Raw genomic sequence first — 24459 nt, 5'->3', positions numbered from 1 at the left:
GGTACTAGAGAATGTTACTGGAGAGTGACTGCTGCTAGAGAATGTTACTGGAGACTGCTACTAGAGAATGTTACTGGAGACTGCTACTAGAGAATGTTACTGGAGACTGCTACTAGAGAATGTTACTGGAGACTTGTACAGAATGTTACTGGAGACTGCTACTAGAGAATGTTACTGGAGACTGGTACTAGAGAATGTTACTGGAGAATGTTACTAGAGACTGCTACTAGAGAATGTTACTGGAGAGAGACTGCTACTAGAGAATGTTACTGGAGAGAGACTGCTACTAGAGAATGTTACTGGAGACTGCTACTAGAGAATGTTACCGGAGACTGCTACTAGAGAATGTTACTGGAGACTGCTACTAGAGAATGTTACTGGAGACTGCTACTAGAGAATGTTACTGGAGACTGCTGCTAGAGAATGTTACTGGAGACTGCTACTAGAGAATGTTACTGGAGACTTGTACAGAATGTTACTGGAGACTGGTACTAGAGAATGTTACTGGAGACTGGTACTAGAGAATGTTACTGGAGACTGCTACTAGAGAATGTTACTGGAGACTGCTACTAGAGAATGTTACCGGAGACTGCTACTAGAGAATGTTACTGGAGACTGCTAGAGAATGCTACAAATTTACTGGAGACTGCTGCTAGAGAATGTTACTGGAGACTGCTACTAGAGAATGTTACCGGAGACTGCTACTACAGAATGTTACTGGAGACTGCTACTAGAGAATGTTACTGGAGACTGCTACTAGACAATGTTACCGGAGACTGGTACTAGAGAATGTTACTGGAGACTGCTAGAGAATGCTACAAATTTACTGGAGACTGCTGCTAGAGAATGTTACTGGAGACTGCTACTAGAGAATGTTACCGGAGACTGCTACTACAGAATGTTACTGGAGACTGGTACTAGAGAATGTAACTGGAGACTGCTACTAGAGAATGTTACTGGAGACTGCTACTAGAGAATGTTACTGGAGACTGCTAGAGAATGCTACAAATTTACTGGAGACTGCTGCTAGAGAATGTTACTGGAGACTGCTACTAGAGAATGTTACCGGAGACTGCTACTACAGAATGTTACTGGAGACTGGTACTAGAGAATGTAACTGGAGACTGCTACTAGAGAATGTTACTGGAGACTGGTACTAGAGAATGTTACTGGAGACTGCTACGAGAGAATGTTACTGGAGACTGCTACTAGAGAATGTTACTGGAGAGTGACTGCTGCTAGAGAATGTTACTGGAGTCTGCTACTAGAGAATGTTACTGGAGACTGCTACTAGAGAATGTTACTGGAGACTGGTACTAGAGAATGTTACTGGAGAGTGACTGCTGCTAGAGAATGTTACTGGAGACTGGTACTAGAGAATGTTACTGGAGACTGGTACTAGAGAATGTTACTGGAGAGTGACTGCTACTAGAGAATGTTACTGGAGACTGCTACTAGAGAATGTTACTGGAGACTGGTACTAGAGAATGTTACTGGAGACTGGTACTAGAGAATGTTACTGGAGAGTGACTGCTGCTAGAGAATGTTACTGGAGACTGGTACTAGAGAATGTTACTGGAGAGAGACTGCTACTACAGAATGTTACTGGAGAGAGACTGGTACTAGAGAATGTTACTGGAGAGAGACTGGTACTAGAGAATGTTACTAGAGAATGTTACTGGAGAGAGACTGGTACTAGAGAATGTTACTAGAGAATGTTACTGGAGACTGCTACTAGAGAATGTTACTGGAGACTGCTACTAGAGAATGTTACCGGAGACTGCTACTAGAGAATGTTACTGGAGACTGCTAGAGAATGCTACAAATTTACTGGAGACTGCTGCTAGAGAATGTTACTGGAGACTGCTACTAGACAATGTTACCGGAGACTGCTACTAGAGAATGTTACTGGAGACTGCTAGAGAATGCTACAAATTTACTGGAGACTGCTGCTAGAGAATGTTACTGGAGACTGCTACTAGAGAATGTTACCGGAGACTGCTACTACAGAATGTTACTGGAGACTGGTACTAGAGAATGTAACTGGAGACTGCTACTAGAGAATGTTACTGGAGACTGGTACTAGAGAATGTTACTGGAGACTGCTACGAGAGAATGTTACTGGAGACTGCTACTAGAGAATGTTACTGGAGAGTGACTGCTGCTAGAGAATGTTACTGGAGTCTGCTACTAGAGAATGTTACTGGAGACTGGTACTAGAGAATGTTACTGGAGACTGGTACTAGAGAATGTTACTGGAGAGTGACTGCTGCTAGAGAATGTTACTGGAGACTGCTACTAGAGAATGTTACTGGAGACTGCTACTAGAGAATGTTACTGGAGACTGGTACTAGAGAATGTAACTGGAGACTGCTACTAGAGAATGTTACTGGAGACTGGTACTAGAGAATGTTACTGGAGACTGCTACGAGAGAATGTTACTGGAGACTGCTACTAGAGAATGTTACTGGAGACTGCTACGAGAGAATGTTACTGGAGACTGCTACTAGAGAATGTTACTGGAGAGTGACTGCTGCTAGAGAATGTTACTGGAGTCTGCTACTAGAGAATGTTACTGGAGACTGGTACTAGAGAATGTTACTGGAGACTGGTACTAGAGAATGTTACTGGAGACTGCTACTAGACAATGTTACTGGAGACTGCTACGAGAGAATGTTACTGGAGACTGCTACTAGAGAATGTTACTGGAGAGTGACTGCTGCTAGAGAATGTTACTGGAGTCTGCTACTAGAGAATGTTACTGGAGACTGGTACTAGAGAATGTTACTGGAGACTGGTACTAGAGAATGTTACTGGAGAGTGACTGCTGCTAGAGAATGTTACTGGAGACTGCTACTAGAGAATGTTACTGGAGAGTGACTGCTACTAGAGAATGTTACTGGAGACTGCTACTAGAGAATGTTACTGGAGACTGGTACTAGAGAATGTTACTGGAGACTGGTACTAGAGAATGTTACTGGAGAGTGACTGCTGCTAGAGAATGTTACTGGAGACTGCTACTAGAGAATGTTACTGGAGAGAGACTGGTACTAGAGAATGTTACTGGAGAGAGACTGGTACTAGAGAATGTTACTAGAGAATGTTACTGGAGAGAGACTGGTACTAGAGAATGTTACTGGAGACTGCTACTAGAGAATGTTACTGGAGACTGCTACTAGAGAATGTTACTGGAGACTGCTGCTAGAGAATGTTACTGGAGACTGGTACTAGAGAATGTTACTGGAGACTGCTACTAGAGAATGTTACTGGAGACTGCTACTAGAGAATGTTACTGGAGACTGCTACTAGAGAATGTTACTGGAGACTGGTACTAGAGAATGTTACTGGAGACTGGTACTAGAGAATGTTACTGGAGACTGCTACTAGAGAATGTTACTGGAGACTGGTACTAGAGAATGTTACTGGAGACTGCTACTAGAGAATGTTACTGGAGAGTGCTACTAGAGAATGTTACTGGAGACTGCTACTAGAGAATGTTACTGGAGACTGCTACTAGAGAATGTTACTGGAGACTGCTACTAGAGAATGTTACTGGAGAGAGACTGCTACTACAGAATGTTACTGGAGACTGCTACTAGAGAATGTTACTGGAGAGTGACTGCTGCTAGAGAATGTTACTGGAGACTGCTACTAGAGAATGTTACTGGAGACTGCTACTAGAGAATGTTACTGGAGAGTGACTGCTGCTAGAGAATGTTACTGGAGACTGCTGCTAGAGAATGTTACTGGAGACTGGTACTAGAGAATGTTACTGGAGACTGCTACTAGAGAATGTTACTGGAGACTGGTACTAGAGAATGTTACTGGAGACTGGTACTAGAGAATGTTACTGGAGACTGCTACTAGAGAATGTTACTGGAGAGTGACTGCTGCTAGAGAATGTTACTGGAGACTGCTACTAGAGAATGTTACTGGAGACTGGTACTAGAGAATGTTATAATGTTACTGGAGACTGCTACTAGAGAATGTTACTGGAGACTGCTACTAGAGAATGTTACTGGAGACTGCTACTAGAGATTGTTACTGGAGACTGGTACTAGAGAATGTTACTGGAGACTGCTACTAGAGAATGTTACTGGAGACTGCTACTAGAGAATGTTACTGGAGACTGGTACTAGAGATTGTTACTGGAGACTGCTACTAGAGAATGTTACTGGAGACTGGTACTAGAGAATGTTACTGGAGACTGGTACTAGAGAATGTTACTGGAGACTGCTGCTAGAGAATGTTACTGGAGACTGCTACTACAGAATGTTACTGGAGACTGCTACTAGAGAATGTTACTGGAGACTGCTACTAGAGATTGTTACTGGAGACTGCTACTAGAGAATGTTACTGGAGACTGCTACTACAGAATGTTACTGGAGACTGCTACTAGAGAATGTTACTGGAGACTGCTACTAGAGAATGTTACTGGAGACTGCTACTAGAGAATGTTATAATGTTACTGGAGACTGCTACTAGAGAATGTTACTGGAGACTGCTACTAGAGAATGTTACTGGAGACTGCTGCTAGAGAATGTCACTGGAGACTGCTACTACAGAATGTTACTGGAGACTGCTACTAGAGAATGTTACTGGAGACTGCTACTAGAGAATGTTACTGGAGAATGTTACTGGAGACTGCTACTAGATAATGTTACTGGAGACTGGTACTAGAGAATTTTACTGGAGACTGGTACTAGAGAATGTTACTGGAGAGTGACTGCTACTAGAGAATGTTACTGGAGACTGCTAGTAGAGAATGTTACTGGAGAGTGCTACTAGAGAATGTTACTGGAGACTGCTACTAGAGAATGTTACTGGAGACTGCTACTAGATAATGTTACTGGAGACTGGTACTAGAGAATTTTACTGGAGACTGGTACTAGAGAATGTTACTGGAGAGTGACTGCTACTAGAGAATGTTACTGGAGACTGCTAGTAGAGAATGTTACTGGAGAGTGCTACTAGAGAATGTTACTGGAGACTGCTACTAGATAATGTTACTGGAGACTGCTACTAGAGAATGTTACTGGAGACTGCTACTAGAGAATGTTACTGGAGACTGCTACTAGAGAATGTTACTGGAGACTGCTACTAGAGAATGTTACTGGAGACTGCTACTAGAGAATGTTACTGGAGACTGCTACTAGAGAATGTTACTGGAGACTGCTGCTAGAGAATGTTACTGGAGACTGCTAGTAGAGAATGTTACTGGAGAGTGCTACTAGAGAATGTTACTGGAGACTGGTACTAGAGAATGTCACTGGAGACTGCTACTAGAGAATGTTACTGGAGAATGTTACTGGAGACTGCTACTAGAGAATGTTACTGGAGACTGCTACTAGAGAATGTTACTGGAGACTGCTACTAGAGAATGTTACTGGAGACTGCTGCTAGAGAATGTTACTGGAGAATGTTACTGGAGACTGCTACTAGAGAATGTTACTGGAGACTGCTACTAGAGAATGTTACTGGAGAATGTTACTGGAGACTGCTACTAGAGAATGTTACTGGAGACTGCTAGTAGAGAATGTTACTGGAGACTGCTACTAGAGAATGTTACTGGAGACTGCTGCTAGAGAATGTTACTGGAGAATGTTACTGGAGACTGCTACTAGAGAATGTCACTGGAGACTGCTACTAGAGAATGTTACTGGAGAATGTTACTGGAGACTGCTACTAGAGAATGTTACTGGAGACTGCTAGTAGAGAATGTTACTGGAGAGTGCTACTAGAGAATGTTACTGGAGACTGGTACTAGAGAATGTTACTGGAGACTGCTACTAGAGAATGTTACTGGAGACTGCTATTAGAGAATGTTACTGGAGACTGCTACTAGATAATGTTACTGGAGACTGCTACTAGAGAATGTTACTGGAGACTGCTATTAGAGAATGTTACTGGAGACTGGTACTAGAGAATGTTACTGGAGACTGCTACTAGAGAATGTTACTGGAGACTGGTACTAGAGAATGTTACTGGAGACTGCTACTAGAGAATGTTACTGGAGACTGGTACTAGAGAATGTTACCGGAGACTGCTATTAGAGAATGTTACTGGAGACTGGTACTAGAGAATGTTACTGGAGACTGCTACTAGAGAATGTTACTGGAGACTGCTACTAGAGAATGTTACTGGAGAGAGACTGCTACTACAGAATGTTACTGGAGACTGCTACTAGAGAATGTTACTGGAGAGTGACTGCTGCTAGAGAATGTTACTGGAGACTGCTACTAGAGAATGTTACTGGAGACTGCTACTAGAGAATGTTACTGGAGACTGCTGCTAGAGAATGTTACTGGAGACTGCTGCTAGAGAATGTTACTGGAGACTGGTACTAGAGAATGTTACTGGAGACTGGTACTAGAGAATGTTACTGGAGACTGGTACTAGAGAATGTTACTGGAGACTGGTACTAGAGAATGTTACTGGAGACTGGTACTAGAGAATGTTACTGGAGACTGGTACTAGAGAATGTTACTGGAGACTGGTACTAGAGAATGTTACTGGAGACTGCTACTAGAGAATGTTACTGGAGACTGGTACTAGAGAATGTTACTGGAGACTGCTACTAAAGAATGTTACTGGAGAGTGACTGCTGCTAGAGAATGTTACTGGAGACTGCTACTAGAGAATGTTACTGGAGACTGGTACTAGAGAATGTTACTGGAGACTGCTACTAGAGAATGTTACTGGAGACTGGTACTAGAGAATGTTACTGGAGACTGCTGCTAGAGAATGTTACTGGAGACTGCTACTAGAGAATGTTACTGGAGACTGGTACTAGAGAATGTTACTGGAGAGTGACTGCTACTAGAGAATGTTACTGGAGACTGGTACTAGAGAATGTTATAATGTTACTGGAGACTGCTACTAGAGAATGTTACTGGAGACTGCTACTAGAGAATGTTACTGGAGACTGCTACTAGAGAATGTTACTGGAGACTGCTACTAGAGAATGTTACTGGAGAGAGACTGCTACTAGAGAATGTTACTGGAGACTGCTACTAGAGAATGTTACTGGAGACTGCTACTAGAGAATGTTACTGGAGACTGGTACTAGAGATTGTTACTGGAGACTGGTACTAGAGAATGTTACTTGAGACTGCTACTAGAGAATGTTACTGGAGACTGCTACTAGAGAATGTTACTGGAGACTGGTACTAGAGATTGTTACAGGAGACTGCTACTAGAGAATGTTACTGGAGACTGGTACTAGAGAATGTTACTGGAGACTGGTACTAGAGAATGTTACTGGAGACTGCTACTAGAGAATGTTACTGGAGACTGCTACTAGAGAATGTTACTGGAGACTGCTACTAGAGAATGTTACTGGAGACTGGTACTAGAGAATGTTACTGGAGACTGGTACTAGAGAATGTTACTGGAGACTGCTACTAGAGAATGTTACTGGAGACTGGTACTAGAGAATGTTACTGGAGACTGGTACTAGAGATTGTTACTGGAGACTGCTACTAGAGAATGTTACTGGAGACTGCTACTAGAGAATGTTACTGGAGACTGGTACTAGAGAATGTTACTTGAGACTGCTACTAGAGAATGTTACTGGAGACTGCTACTAGAGAATGTTACTGGAGACTGCTACTAGAGAATGTTACTGGAGACTGCTGCTAGAGAATGTTACTGGAGACTGGTACTAGAGAATGTTACTGGAGACTGCTGCTAGAGAATGTTACTGGAGACTGCTACTAGAGAATGTTACTGGAGACTGGTACTAGAGAATGTTATAATGTTACTGGAGACTGCTACTAGAGAATGTTACTGGAGACTGCTACTAGAGAATGTTACTGGAGACTGCTGCTAGAGAATGTCACTGGAGACTGCTACTAGAGAATGTTACTGGAGAATGATACTAGATAATGTTACTGGAGACTGCTACTAGAGAATGTTACTGGAGACTGGTACTAGAGAATGTTACTGGAGAGTGACTGCTACTAGAGAATGTTACTGGAGACTGCTAGTAGAGAATGTTACTGGAGACTGCTACTACAGAATGTTACTGGAGACTGCTACTACAGAATGTTACTGGAGACTGCTACTAGAGAATGTTACTGGAGACTGGTACTAGAGAATGTTACCGGAGACTGCTACTAGAGAATGTTACTGGAGACTGGTACTAGAGAATGTTACTGGAGACTGCTACTACAGAATGTTACTGGAGACTGGTACTAGAGAATGTTACTGGAGACTGCTACTAGAGAATGTTACTGGAGACTGCTACTAGAGAATGTTACTGGAGACTGCTGCTAGAGAATGTCACTGGAGACTGCTACTAGAGAATGTTACTGGAGACTGCTACTGGAGACTGCTACTAGAGAATGTTACTGGAGACTGCTAGTAGAGAATGTTACTGGAGAGTGCTACTAGAGAATGTTACTGGAGACTGGTACTAGAGAATGTTACTGGAGACTGCTATTAGAGAATGTTACTGGAGACTGGTACTAGAGAATGTTACTGGAGACTGCTACTAGAGAATGTTACTGGAGACTGCTGCTAGAGAATGTTACTGGAGACTGGTACTAGAGAATGTTACTGGAGACTGCTACTAGAGAATGTTACTGGAGACTGCTACTAGAGAATGTTACTGGAGACTGGTACTAGAGAATGTTACTGGAGACTGGTACTAGAGAATGTTACTGGAGACTGCTACTAGAGAATGTTACTGGAGACTGGTACTAGAGAATGTTACTGGAGACTGCTACTAAAGAATGTTACTGGAGAGTGACTGCTGCTAGAGAATGTTACTGGAGACTGCTACTAGAGAATGTTACTGGAGACTGGTACTAGAGAATGTTATAATGTTACTGGAGACTGCTACTAGAGAATGTTACTGGAGAGTGACTGCTGCTAGAGAATGTTACTGGAGACTGGTACTAGAGAATGTTACTGGAGAGTGACTGCTACTAGAGAATGTTACTGGAGACTGGTACTAGAGAATGTTACTGGAGACTGCTACTAGAGAATGTTACTGGAGACTGCTACTAGAGAATGTTACTGGAGACTGCTACTAGAGAATGTTACTGGAGACTGCTACTAGAGAATGTTACTGGAGAGTGACTGCTGCTAGAGAATGTTACTGGAGACTGGTACTAGAGAATGTTACTGGAGAGTGACTGCTACTAGAGAATGTTACTGGAGACTGGTACTAGAGAATGTTATAATGTTACTGGAGAGAGACTGCTACTAGAGAATGTTACTGGAGACTGCTACTAGAGAATGTTACTGGAGACTGCTACTAGAGAATGTTACTTGAGACTGCTACTAGAGAATGTTACTGGAGACTGCTACTAGAGAATGTTACTGGAGACTGGTACTAGAGATTGTTACTGGAGACTGGTACTAGAGAATGTTACTGGAGACTGCTGCTAGAGAATGTTACTGGAGACTGCTACTAGAGAATGTTACTGGAGACTGGTACTAGAGAATGTTATAATGTTACTGGAGACTGCTACTAGAGAATGTTACTGGAGAGAGACTGCTACTAGAGAATGTTACTGGAGACTGGTACTAGAGAATGTTACTGGAGACTGCTGCTAGAGAATGTTACTGGAGACTGCTACTACAGAATGTTACTGGAGACTGCTACTAGAGAATGTTACTGGAGACTGCTACTAGAGAATGTTACTGGAGACTGCTACTACAGAATGTTACTGGAGACTGCTACTAGAGAATGTTACTGGAGACTGCTACTAGAGAATGTTACTGGAGACTGGTACTAGAGAATGTTATAATGTTACTGGAGACTGCTACTAGAGAATGTTACTGGAGACTGCTACTAGAGAATGTTACTGGAGACTGCTACTACAGAATGTTACTGGAGACTGGTACTAGAGAATGTTACTGGAGACTGGTACTAGAGAATGTTACTGGAGACTGCTACTAGAGAATGTTACTGGAGACTGCTACTAGAGAATGTTACTGGAGACTGCTACTACAGAATGTTACTGGAGACTGGTACTAGAGAATGTTACTGGAGACTGCTACTAGAGAATGTTACTGGAGACTGGTACTAGAGAATGTTACTGGAGACTGCTACTAGAGAATGTTACTGGAGACTGCTACTAGAGAATGTTACTGGAGAATGTTACTGGAGAATGTTACTGGAGACTGCTACTAGAGAATGTTACTGGAGACTGCTACTAGAGAATGTTACTGGAGACTGCTACTAGAGAATGTTACTGGAGACTGCTACTAGAGAATGTTACTGGAGACTGCTAGTAGAGAATGTTACTGGAGACTGCTACTAGAGAATGTTACTGGAGACTGCTACTACAGAATGTTACTGGAGACTGCTACTAGAGAATGTTACTGGAGACTGCTACTAGAGAATGTTACTGGAGAATGTTACTGGAGACTGCTACTACAGAATGTTACTGGAGACTGCTACTAGAGAATGTTACTGGAGACTGCTAGTAGAGAATGTTACTGGAGACTGCTACTAGAGAATGTTACTGGAGACTGCTATTAGAGAATGTTACTGGAGACTGCTACTAGAGAATGTTACTGGAGACTGGTACTAGAGAATGTTACTGGAGACTGGTACTAGAGAATGTTACTGGAGACTGCTACTAGAGAATGTTACCGGAGACTGGTACTAGAGAATGTTACTGGAGACTGCTACTAGAGAATGTTACTGGAGACTGCTATTAGAGAATGTTACTGGAGACTGCTACTAGAGAATGTTACTGGAGACTGCTACTAGAGAATGTTACTGGAGACTGCTATTAGAGAATGTTACTGGAGACTGCTACTAGAGAATGTTACTGGAGACTGCTACTAGAGAATGTTACCGGAGACTGCTACTAGAGAATGTTACTGGAGACTGCTACTAGAGAATGTTACTGGAGACTGCTACTAGAGAATGTTACTGGAGACTGCTACTAGAGAGTGCTACTAGAGAATGTTACTGGAGACTGCTACTAGAGAATGTTACTGGAGACTGCTACTAGAGAATGTTACTAGAGACTGCTACAGAATGTTATAATGTTACTGGAGACTGCTACCATGTTATCTGAGATAGCTACAGAATTCTACAATGTTACTTAAGACTAATAGACACTGTTTCCATGCTATTTGAGACTACCAGAGACTGCTTCCATGTTATTGGAGATTGTTGTAGCATGCAACCATGTTTATTGGAGACTGCTTCCATGTTATTAGAGACTGCTACCATAGCATTGGAGACTGCTAGAGACTGTGTCCATGTTATTGGAGACTTCTGTGGAATGCTACCATGGTTACTGAAGAGTGCTAGAGACTGCTTCCATGTTATTGGAGACTGCTACCATGGTATTAGAGACTGTGTCCGTGTTATTGGAGACTGTTGCAGCATGCAACCATGATTATTGGAGACTGCTTCCATGGTATTAGAGACTACTACAATGGTATTGGAGACTGCTAGAGACTGCTACCATAGTATCCGCAACTGCTAGAGACTGCAACCATAGTATCCGCAACTGCTAGAGACTGCATCCATGTTATTGGAGACTACTGTAGAATTCTACCATAGTTACTGAAGACTGCTAGAGACTGCTTCCATGTTATTAGAGACTGCTACCATGGTATTAGAGACTGCTACCATGGTATTAGAGACTGTGTCCATGTTATTAGAGACTGCTTCCATGTTAATAGAGACTGCTACCATATTATTAAAGACTTCTACCATGGTTTTACAGACTGCTTCCATGTTAATATAGACTGCTACCATAGTATTAGAGACTGCTTCCATGTTGTTAGAGACTGCTGCCTTAGTATTAGAGACTGCTACCATAGTATTAGAGACTGCTTCCATAGTATTAGAGACTGCTACCATAGTATTAGAGACTGCTTCCATGTTATTAGAGACTGCTGCCTTAGTATTAGAGACTGCTTCAATGTTATTAGAGACTGCTACCATAGTATTAGAGACTGCTACCATAGTATTAGAGACTGCTACCATGTTGTTAGAGACTGCTACCATAGTATTAGAGACTGCTTCCATAGTATTAGAGACTGCTACCATAGTATTAGAGACTGCTTCCATAGTATTAGAGACTGCTACCATAGTATTAGAGACTGGTTCCATGTTGTTGGAGACTGCTACCATGGTATTAGAGACTGTGTCCATGTTATTGGAGACTGTTGCAGCATGCAACCATGATTATTGGAGACTGCTTCCATGGTATTAGAGACTACTACAATGGTATTGGAGACTGCTAGAGACTGCTACCATAGTATCCGCAACTGCTAGAGACTGCATCCATGTTATTGGAGACTACTGTAGAATTCTACCATGGTTACTGAAGACTGCTAGAGACTGCTTCCATGTTATTAGAGACTGCTACCATGGTATTAGAGACTGCTACCATGGTATTAGAGACTGCTACCATGGTATTAGAGACTGTGTCCATGTTATTGGAGACTGTTGTAGCATGCAACCATGATTATTGGAGACTGCTTCCATGGTATTAGAGACTACTACAATGGTATTGGAGACTGCTAGAGACTGCTACCATAGTATCCGCAACTGCTAGAGACTGCATCCATGTTATTGGAGACTACTGTAGAATTCTACCATGGTTACTGAAGACTGCTAGAGACTGCTTCCATGTTATTAGAGACTGCTACCATGGTATTAGAGACTGCTACCATGGTATTAGAGACTGCTACCATGGTATTAGAGACTGTGTCCATGTTATTAGAGACTGCTACCATGGTATTAGAGACTGTGTCCATGTTATTAGAGACTGCTACCATATTATTAAAGACTTCTACCATGGTTTTACAGACTGCTTCCATGTTAATATAGACTGCTACCATAGTATTAGAGACTGCTTCCATGTTGTTAGAGACTGCTACCATAGTATTAGAGACTGCTTCCATAGTATTAGAGACTGCTACCATAGTATTAGAGACTGCTACCATGTTATTAGAGACTGCTGCCTTAGTATTAGAGACTGCTACCATAGTATTAGAGACTGCTTCCATGTTGTTAGAGACTGCTACCATAGTATTAGAGACTGCTTCCATAGTATTAGAGACTGCTACCATAGTATTAGAGACTGCTTCCATAGTATTAGAGACTGCTTCCATAGTATTAGAGACTGCTACCATAGTATTAGAGACTGCTTCCATAGTATTAGAGACTGCTACCATAGTATTAGAGACTGCTTCCATGTTATTAGAGACTGCTGCCTTAGTATTAGAGACTGCTACCATAGTATTAGAGACTGCTTCCATGTTATTAGAGACTGCTGCCTTAGTATTAGAGACTGCTTCCATGTTATTAGAGACTGCTGCCTTAGTATTAGAGACTGCTACCATAGTATTAGAGACTGCTGCCTTAGTATTAGAGACTGCTACCATAGTATTAGAGACTGCTTCCATGTTATTAGAGACTGCTACCATAGTATTAGAGACTGCTTCCATGTTATTAGAGACTGCTACCATAGTATTAGAGACTGCTGCCTTAGTATTAGAGACTGCTTCAATGTTATTAGAGACTGCTGCCATAGTATTGGAGACTACCATGGATATGTGAGCCTGTCTATGTGTTACTGGAGACTGCTTCCGTATTATCGGAGTCTACTAAAACTGCTTCCATGTTTGGACGACTGCTGTAGAATGCTTCCATGTTATTGGAGACAGCTGTGGAATGTTACTGGAGACTGCTACTAAATTATTTGAGACTGCTAGAAAAAGCTGAAATGCTACGGTAGACTGCTACTAAGTTATTGGTCCAAGAAGTCATCTACTTCTTTAATGGACCAATCAGAAGGTAGGAGGGGGCGGAGCTCTGACATTTATTGATCCTTTGAATGATGTAAACATTTATATAAAGTATCCATGTGAGTAGAGGGATGACATCACGGATCATTGGTTCAGAACAACCTCCGTTACATTCTGGGATCTGGAATTTAACTTTCTTTTCTATTTGTATCTTTTCCAGGGAAAAACATTTCCAGTGACTCATCGAGGTGCGTCCCGCCGCTCCTGACATTTTCTGTGTGGATCTGTTATTTTCATCGTTGTTTCTAATGCCAATTTTAGCCGATTTTCCATGAAAGGTGTGTTTGTTTTCCAGATCATCAAAGGCTGTTAATTCCAGCGGTGAGAAGTCAGCGGCGGACGTGAAAAGCGATGACTCGTATTTTGGTGAGCTGCCTAAATCTTCAGTCACTTCCCGAAACCTGTCACTGGGAATCTCACTGTCATCCCAGGCAATGACCCACAGCAACCAGACCTCGTCCAAGAGCAGGGAAGGTCCCTGATAATCCCTTCACTTCCTGTCTAATGGAGGCCCTGTCACTGGGAATCTCACTGTCATCCCAGGCAATGACCCACAGCAACCAAACCTCATCTAAGAGCAGGGAAGGTCCCTGATAGTCCCTTCACTTCCTGTCCTAGGGGGGCCCCGTCACTGGGAATCTCACTGTCATCCCAGGCAATGACCCACAGCAACCAAACCTCATCTAAGAGCAGGGAAGGTCCCTGATAGTCCCTTCACTTCCTGTCCTACAGGGGCCCCGTCACTGGGAATCTCACTGTCATCCCAGGCAATAACCCACAGCAACCAGACCTCACCTAAGAGCAGGGAAGGTCCCTGATAGTCCCTTCACTTCCTGTCCTATGGAGGCCCCGTCACTGGGAATCTCACTGTCATCCCAGGCAATATCCCCCAGCAACCAGACCTCATCTAAGAGCAGGGAAGGTCCCTGATAGTCCCTTCACTTCCTGTCCTATGGAGGCCCCGTCACTGGGAATCTCACTGTCATCCCAGGCAATGACCCACAGCAACCAGACCTCATCTAAGAGCAGGGAAGGTCCCTGATAGTCCCTTCACTTCCTGTCCTATGGAGGCCCCGTCACTGGGAATCTCACTGTCATCCCAGGCAATAACCCACAGCAACCAGACCTCATCCAAGAGCAGGGAAGGTCCCTGATAGTCCCTTCACTTCCTGTCCTATGGAGGCCCCGTCACTGGAAATCTCACTGTCATCCCAGGCAATAACCCACAGCAACCAGACCTCATCCAAGAGCAGGGAAGGTCCCTGATAGTCCCTTCACTTCCTGTCCTAGGGGGGCCCCGTCACTAAGAATCTCACGGTCATCCAAGGCAATAACCCTCAGCAACCAGACCTCATCCATGAGTGGGGAAGGCCTACTGATGGTCCCTTCACTTCCTGTCCTATGGGGGCCCTGTCACTAAGAATCTCACTGTCATCCCAGGCAATAACCCACAGCAACCAGACCTCATCCATTAGTGGTGAAGGCCTCCTGATGGTCCCTTCACTTCCTGTCCTATGGGGGCCCTGTCACTAAGAATCTCACTGTCATCCAAGACAGTAACCCACAGCAACAAGATCTCATGCAAGAGTGGAGAAGGTCCCCTCACTTCTTATCCCTTTGGTGCCCCCAACACTGAGAATATCACGGTCATCCCTGGCAACAGCTCACAGCAACTAGACCTCATCCAAGAGTTGGAAAGGTCCCCTTATGGTCCCCTCACTTCCTCTCCTAGGGGCGCCCAGTCACTAAGATTCTCACTTTCATTCCAGGCAATAACCCACAGCAACCAGACCTCATCCAAGAGTGTTGAAGGCCTCCTGATGGTCTCTTCACTTCCTGTACTATAAGGGCCCCTCTGTACCAAGAATATCACCGTCCTTCCATGGAATAACCCACAGCAACCATACCTCATCCAAGAGTGGGGAAGATCCCCTCACTTCCTGTCCTATGGTGGCCCCATCACTGAGAATATCACTGTCATTCCAGGCAATAACCCACAGCAACCAGGTCCAGACCTCATTCAACAGTGGTGAAGGTCTCCTGATTTTTCCTTCACTTCCTGTCCTATAAGGGCCCCTCTTTACCAGGAATCTCATTGTCATTCCAGCCAATAGCCCTCAGCAACTAGACCTTATCCAAGAGTGGGGAAGGTCCCCACACTTCCTATACACTGGGGGCCACGTCACTGAGAATCTCACTGTCATCCCAGCCATTAATGCTCAGAAACCAGACCTTATCCAAGATTAGTGAAGGCCTCCTGATTATCCCCTGACTTCCTGTACTATGGGGGCCCGGTCACTGAGAATCTCACTGTCATTCCAGGCAATAACCCTCAGCAACCAGACCTCATCCAAGAGTAGGGAATGTCCTGTTGCAAAGAATCTCACTGTCATTCCAGGCGATAACCCACAGCAACCAAACCTCATCCAAGAGTAGGGAAGGCCCCGTCACTGCCTGTCCTATGGAGCCATATTACAAAGAATCTCACTGTCATTCCAGGTGATAACCCACAGCAACCAGACCTCATCCAATAGTGGGGAAGGTCCCATAATGGTCCCTCAATTCCTGTCCTTTGGAGCGTCATGGTAGAGGAAGTGAGGAGTTTGGACATTTTTAGGGACATGGCTTCAGCATTCTTTCTTAGACTGGGGCCAATGACAAAGAGGGGCCCCGACTGCATTATGGCCACTAGATGGCACAGACTATGATAAGAAAGAAGTATGCTCCTCATTTCCATGAGGAAATTTCCCTATTGATATATTCGATCTGCCTAGAATCAAGCCTGAGAACATTCGATTTGGACCATTTGCATAGAATGAATTTACATGCAGTTTTCATAAGATGAACAGCTATGCAGTTTTTTTTTTATAAATACACCACTTCGTGTCAAAGGGGAGGGGGACCCCAAAATTTTCACTGGGGTCCGTTCCTTTATAGATGCCCTACTGTCAGAAACCACCATTTGTGAACATACAGAACCCCAGACTGCAGGAATCACAGCTCTCTGTGCCGTACTTTGAATGTGGAGTTCTCTTCTGTATGACAATAATTCTATTTAATTGCAGGCAGTGCACAGAATGAAGAAGAGCTACATATCCTGAAAACGACAGAAACCATCGGTATGAATGTCATTGATCTGATTTTAGAGACTTTCCCCGTTCCTACTTGGAAGTCTTTCTGGTTTTTAATGCTGCCACACCCTCAAATCTTTAATCTCTTATCAGCTATAGAAGATGCATCCCAGCCAGAACTGAAACTAAAGCCTTGAGACACAATCATTGAGTTATCTGGCTTCCTCAAGGCTTTTTATTCCTCAATCGCTGTACGGCCCCCATAAACTGGTGATCTGAGGACACCATCCTGAGATGGTAAAGAGCAATTCCCAGACACCCACCCCAGGTTCCTTGCTAAATCCTAATGTTGAATTAAGGCGCTACAAATTTCTTCCAGTCACCAAACAGATGGGAATCGGTCCTGGAAGCTGTAATGTGAGTTAGGAAGCATAGAGAGAAGAAATTGCTCCAGGAAGTACCCTCCCAGTCACCATGTGAAGTGCTCTCTGAATTCTGTTTGCAGTGGAATACAGAGCTCAAATGTGTCCCACTGATGGATTTCCTTTATTGTTTTATATTTTTTCAGATTTCGGACGTATTAATTGTCAGGAAGAAGCAATGAATACACAAAAGTTATTTCTTTTCAGTTTAATAAACATTTCTAAACATCATATTGAGGGATGGGGGGGGGGGGGGGGGTTTCTAACTCTGATATCTTTATTAAAGTAATACAGATAGATGGTGTTGTGTGACCTCTGAGCATTAAGGTCCCCACCGAAATTAGCACCCCTTCTTCTGCCTCCATCATTGACTTTGTGTTCTTCCTTTAGGAAACAACCAGCAGAACCATGAAGTAGAGTACACAGAGGCCGACGGTTCAGCACCGGATCCTCATCATGGTGAGAGTCACATTTCCCCCTTACAAAGATACAATAATGGACTGATACAATGATATAATAATGGACTGATACAATGATATAATAATGGACTGATACAATGATAGACTGATACAATGATACAATGATAGACTGATACAATGATACAATGATATAATAATGGACTGATACAATGATATAATAATGGACTGATACAATGATAGACTGATACAATGATACAATGATAGACTGATACAATGATACAATAATAGACTGATACAATACTGCAATGATATAATGATAGACTGATACAATACTGCAATGATACACTGATACAATGATGTAATGATACACTGATACAATGCTAAACTGATACAATGATAGACTGATAGAATGCTGGAATGATATAATGGACTGATACAATACTGCAATGATACAATGATATAATGATAGACTGATACAATGCTGGAATGATACAATGCTAAACTGATATTATGCTACCTTAATTCAATGCTACAATGCTGCAATAATAATGTTTGGGGTCACCGAAGTCTATTAGGGTGAAGTTCATCTCACGGAGTCCAAAATATTCTGTATGTAGATTGTAGAAGTGACTGCTTTGTATACTGGAGATAAGATTGTCCCAGTGTATACTGCACCTGCCCTGTTCTATTGTATGCACAATATGGGAAGAGAGCATGAATGTATATATGGCTCCCCATTGTATACTGCACATGGTCTGTTCCATTATATATGGAATATAGGGGGACTGCATGGCCTGGATATATGGTTTCCCCATTGTATACTGCACATGGTCTGTTCCATTATATATGGAATATAGGGGGACTGCATGGCCTGGATATATGGTTTCCCCATTGTATACTGCACATGGTCTGTTCCATTGTATGCAGAATATGGGAAGAGAGCATGAATGGGCTCCCCCATGGTATACTGCACAAGGTTTGTTCCATTATATATGGAATAGGGGGGGGGACTGCATGGCCTGGATATATGGCTTCCCCATTGTATACTTCACATGGTCTGTTCCATTGTATATGGAATATAGGGGGCTAAATGGCCTTGATATATGGCTCCCCCATTGTATACTGCACATGGTCCGTTCCAATATCTAAGGAATATAGGGGAACTTAATGGCCTTGATATATGGCTTACCTATTGTATACTGCACATGATCTGTTCCATTATATATGGACTATAGGGGGGCTGTATGGTCTGGATATATGGCTCCCTCATTATATACTGCACATGGTTTGTTCCATTATATATGGACTATAGGGGGGCTGTATGGTTTGGATATGTTGCTTCCCCATTGTATACTGAAAATGGTGTGTTCCATAGATTGCTGAATATAGGGGACTGCATGGCCTGGATATATAGCACTCCCATTGTATAGGGTTTGTTCCATTATATAATGAAAATAGGGGGATTTCATGGCCTGGATATATAGTTCCCCAATTGTATAGTGCACATGGTTTGTTCCATTATTGCAGAATATAAGGGGGACTTCATGGTCTGGATATATGGCTCCCACATTGTATATTGCACATGGTCTGTTTCCTAGTTTTATGAATATGGGGGGACTTCATGGCCTGGATATATAGTTCCCCACTTGTATAGTGCACATGGTTTGTTCCATTATTGCAGAATATAGGGGGACTTCATGGCCTGGATATATAGTTCCCCACTTGTATAGTGCACATGGTTTGTTCCATTATTGCAGAATATAGGGGGACTTCATGGCCTGGATATATAGTTCCCCAATTGTATAGTGCACATGGTTTGTTCCATTATTGCAGAATATAGGGGGACTTCATGGCCTGCATATATAGTTCCCCAATTGTATAGTGCACATGGTTTGTTCCATTATTGCAGAATATAGGGGGACTTCATGGCCTGGATATGTGGCTTCCTCAATAAATATTGCACATGGTCTGTTTCATAATTTGATGAATATGGGGGGACTTCATGGCCTGGATATATAGTTCCCCCAATGTATACACATGGTTTGTTCCATTATTGCGGAATATAAGGGGACTTCGTGGCCTGGATTTGTATATTGAATATTGCACATGGTCTGTTTCATAGTTTGATGAATATGGGGGGGGGGGGGGGGGACTACATGGCCTTGATATTTAGTTCCCCCATTGTATTCTACACATGGTTTGTTCCATTATTGCGGAATATAAGGGGACTTTGTGGCCTGGATTTGTGGCTCCCCCATTGAATATTGCACATTGGTCTGTTTCATAGTTTGATGAATATGGGGGGGCCTCATGGCCTAGATATTTAGTTCCCCCATTGTATTCTGCACATGGTTTGTTCCATTATTTACTGAGTTTTGGGGTGCTACATATCCTGGATATTTGGCACCCCATCATATACTGCACATTGACTGTTCCATTATATACTGAATATGGTGAGACTGCATGGCCTGGATATATAGCTCCACACAGTGTACTAAACATCGTCTGTTCCATTATATACTGAATATGGGAAGACTTTGTGGCCTGGATATATGGCTCCCCCCACTGAATACTGTACATGGTCTATTCTATTATATAGTGAATATAGGGGGACTGCATAGTCTGGAAATATGGCTTTCCCACTGCATACTGCCCATGGTCTGTTCCATCATTTGCAGAATATGGGGGGGACTGCATGGCTTGGATATATTGCCCCTCCACTGTATATTGCACATGGTCTGCTTCATTATATACTGAATATGGAAGGACTGTATGGCCTGGATATATAACTCCCCCACTGCATACTAAACAGGGCCTGTTCCATTGTATACTGAATATAGGACAACTGCATGATTGGATCTATAGTTCCCCCATTGCATGCTGCATATAGTTTGATCCATTATCTGCTGAAGATATGGGGACTGTATGGCCTGGATATAGAGTGCCACCACTGTATACTGCATGTCTCTCATTAAATGCTGAACATGGGGGACTGCATAGCCAGGATATAGCCTTCCCCACTGTATACTGCACATGGTATGTCCCATATATAGGATGGCTATTGTATTGTAATTGTAGTGTCTACCCTCATGTTGTAAAGCGTTGCGAAAGCGTCGGTGCTATATAAATCCTATATAACAATACAAATAATAGGGATTACTTGCCCTGGGTATTATTACCATGCTGCATTACACCTGGATATGGACATTGCTCTCGGAATTTGGATTGGATGATAGTAGGCAGTGGGCTGATGGTGCAGTGAACACTGGAATGGTTTTATTTATACACTATATTACCAAAAGTATTGGGACGCCGGCCTTTACACGCACATTAATTTTATGGCATCCCAGTCTTAGTCCGTAGGGTTCAATATTGAGTTGGCCCACCCTTTGCAGCTATAACAGCTTCAACTCTTCTGGGAAGGCCGTCCACAAGGTTTAGGAGTGTCTATGGGAATGTTTGACCGTTCTTCCAGAAGAGCATTTGTGAGGTCAGGCACTGATGTTGGAGAGAAGGCCTGGCTCACAGTCTCCACTCTAATTCATCCCAAAGGTGTTCTATCGGGTTGGGGTCAGGACTCTGTGCAGGCCAGTCCAGTTCCTCCACCCCAAACTCGCTCATCCATGTCTTTATGGACCTTGCTTTGTGCACTGGTCCAAATCATTTGGTGGAGGGGGGGGATTATGGTGTGGGGTTGTTTTTCAGGGTTGGGTTTGGCCCCTTAGTTCCAGTAAAGGGAACTCTTAAGGCGTCAGCATACCAAGACATTTTGGACAATTTCATACTCCCAACTTTGTGGGAACAGTTTGGGGATGGCCCCTGCAAACAAAAAGACAAGAAAAAGGGTGCACCGACCTAGCGCATTATCCTCAATATAGGCTTTATTAATTGAAACAAAAAATGGCTACTCACAAACGTAGATGAAAATCAATCACATCAAACTCATGCACTTGAGTATCAGAAGTAGTCCATACAGATGTCCATAGTCTCATTAGGATGACGGCTGACGCGTTTCGAGGCATAAGCCTCTTCCTCAGAGCAAACAGCCGTCATCCTAATGAGACTATGGACATCTGTATGGACTACTTCTGATACTCAAGTGCATGAGTTTGATGTGATTGATTTTCACCTACGTTTGTGAGTAGCCATTTTTTGTTTCAATTAATAAAGCCTATATTGAGGATAATGCGCTAGGTCGGTGCGCCCTTTTTCTTGTCTATTTGTTTGCAGTACTGTTGGACTGCCCCAGTCCTTTAGGGCAGCAAGACCTAAGCCATCCGAGACGCCATTTATAGAGTCCAGTCGGAAAAGCAGTTGGGGAAGCATTGTTACTCTGAGCGCAGGAGAAAGGTGGTTCATTCACCACATTTTTTTGGGGACGGCCCCTTCCTGTTCCAACATGACTGCACACCAATGCACAAAGCAAGGTCCATAAAGACATGGATGAGCGAGTTTGGGGTGGATGAACTTGACTGTCCTGACTTCAACCCAATAGAACACCTTTGGGATGAATAAGAGCAGAGGCCTTCTCCTCCAACATCAGTGCCTGACCTCACAAATGCCCTTCTGGAAGAATGGTGAAACATTCCCATAGACACTCCTAAACCTTGTGGACAGCCTTCCCAGAAGAGTTGAAGCTGTTATAGCTGCAAAGGGTGGGCCAACTCAATATTGAACCCTACGGACTAAGACTGGGGTGTCATTAAAGGTCATGTGTGGGTAAAGGCAGGCGTCCCAATACTTTTGGTAATATAGTGTATGTTGGATAAGGAGTAATCATGCTATGTACTGGACATAGGGCTTAATAATATACACAGAACACAGAGCTGGTATTGTCTACTCTACCTTTTGGGTTTATAATACTGTCCATGGAATATGAGAGCCGTGTCTTGCACACCAGACACAGGGAACTCCATTACATTGGAATTACATGACATGGAAGTGCTGGATGGATAGGACAATGACATCAGCTTGGTCTATTGTGTATTGGAAATGTTTGTCTTGACCCCAGCAGGAGATGGATGGGGAACTTCTGTAACTCTTCTGTGATGAATCGGATTTGTGATCTTTTGAGCCTTTGATGTCGGCTTCTTTCCTTGTACAGCAGATACAGAACTCTTTCCTTATACAGAACACATGGGACAGTTACATTTTATGCAGGGTATGGGGCGTTCATTGTAGGTTGAACATAGATATCGTGTTTGGAATCTGCCAAGGATACCATGCAACCACAGCCAACTTTGTCACACGGGAAAAAGATTTCTTCCCTCATTCTTCTTGATCAGTGATCTCCAAACTGTGGCCCTTTGCTTATCCTTATACGGCCCTTGGAGCACTATTATTCCCTTTTGATAAAATGCACTATTCCCCCCACTGACACCAACAGTGGGGCATCATTTCTTCCACTGACACCAACAATAGGCCATTATTCCTTCCACTGACACCAATGATGGGGCACTATTCCTCCCACTGACACCAATGATGGGGCACTATTCCTCCCACTGATACCAATGATGGGGCACTATTCCTTCCACTGACACCAATGATAGGACACTATTCCCCCCACTGATACCAATGATGAGGCACTATTCTTCCCACTGACACCAATGATGGGGCACTATTCCTCCCACTGACACCAATGATAGGACACTATTCCCCCCACTGATACCAATGATAGGGCACTATTCCCCCCACTGATACCAATGATGGGGCACTATTCCTCCCACTGACACCAATGATGGGGCACTATTCCTCCCACTGACACCAATGATGGGGCACTATTCTTCCCACTGACACCAATGATGGGGCACTATTCCTCCCACTGACACCAATGATGGGGCACTATTCCTCCCACTGACACCAATGATGGGACACTATTCCTCCCACTGACACCAATGATGGGACACTATTCCTCCCACTGACACCAATGATGGGACACTATTCCTCCCACAGACACCAATGATGGGACATTGTTCCATTCACTGACTGACACCAATGATGGGGCACTATTCCTCCCACAGACACCAATGATGGGGCACTATTCCTCCCACTGACACCAATGATGGGACACTATTCCTCCAACTGACACCAATGATGGGACACTATTCCTCCAACTGACACCAATGATGGGGCACTATTCCTCCCACAGACACCAATGATGGGACATTGTTCCATTCACTGACTGACACCAATGATAGGGCACTATTCCTCCCACTGACACCAATGATGGGGCGTTATTCCTCCCACTGACACCAATGATGGGGCGTTATTCCTCCCACTGACACCAATGATGGGGCGTTATTCCTCCCACTGACACCAATGATGGGACACTATTCCTCCCACTGACACCAATGATGGGACACTTTCTCCCACTGACACCAATGATAGGACACTATTCCTCCCACTGATACCAATAATGGTACATTTTCTACTCTCACTGGTCACAGTCTGGCCCCCAAAGACTGAAGGATAGTAAAGTGGTAATGCCCCCCCCCCCCCAACACTAATGAAGGAAAATGATTCCTTCCACTGATGCCAATGACGGGGCGTTGTTTATTCTCACACTGACCCCCTAAAGTCTGAAGGACAGTAAACCCCGCCCTTTGTTTAGAAAGTATGGAGACCCTTGTTCTAGATCCTGTATATGCTTCCCACTTCATGTTCTGGCTGTCACCCACCAAATCGACAAAAAGTATATAAAAAAATATGAACAGGGGGTTTAACCCTTCTCCATTCATGACAAAACTAAAAACA

At 43.4% G+C, this 24459-nt stretch overlaps 1 protein-coding gene across 1 annotated transcript in view; it reads left to right on the top strand.

The window, feature by feature from the left end:
- Positions 1-24459, top strand: part of PECAM1 (platelet and endothelial cell adhesion molecule 1) — a gene marked incomplete at its 5' end in the record, with an annotated part of 122529 nt that overhangs the window by 54795 nt on the left and 43275 nt on the right. Inside the window, 4 exons of the mRNA XM_082272891.1 lie at positions 13955-13982; positions 14090-14160; positions 16860-16913; positions 17678-17746. Coding sequence (XP_082129017.1) covers positions 13955-13982; positions 14090-14160; positions 16860-16913; positions 17678-17746 — 222 coding nt within the window. The remainder of the gene's footprint in view (positions 1-13954; positions 13983-14089; positions 14161-16859; positions 16914-17677; positions 17747-24459) is intronic.

Source organism: Pelophylax lessonae (genome assembly GCF_965119305.1).
Source record: "Pelophylax lessonae genome assembly, chromosome: 11".
Classification (NCBI taxonomy): domain Eukaryota; kingdom Metazoa; phylum Chordata; class Amphibia; order Anura; family Ranidae; genus Pelophylax; species Pelophylax lessonae.
This window is presented reverse-complemented; position numbering and strand designations above follow the sequence as displayed.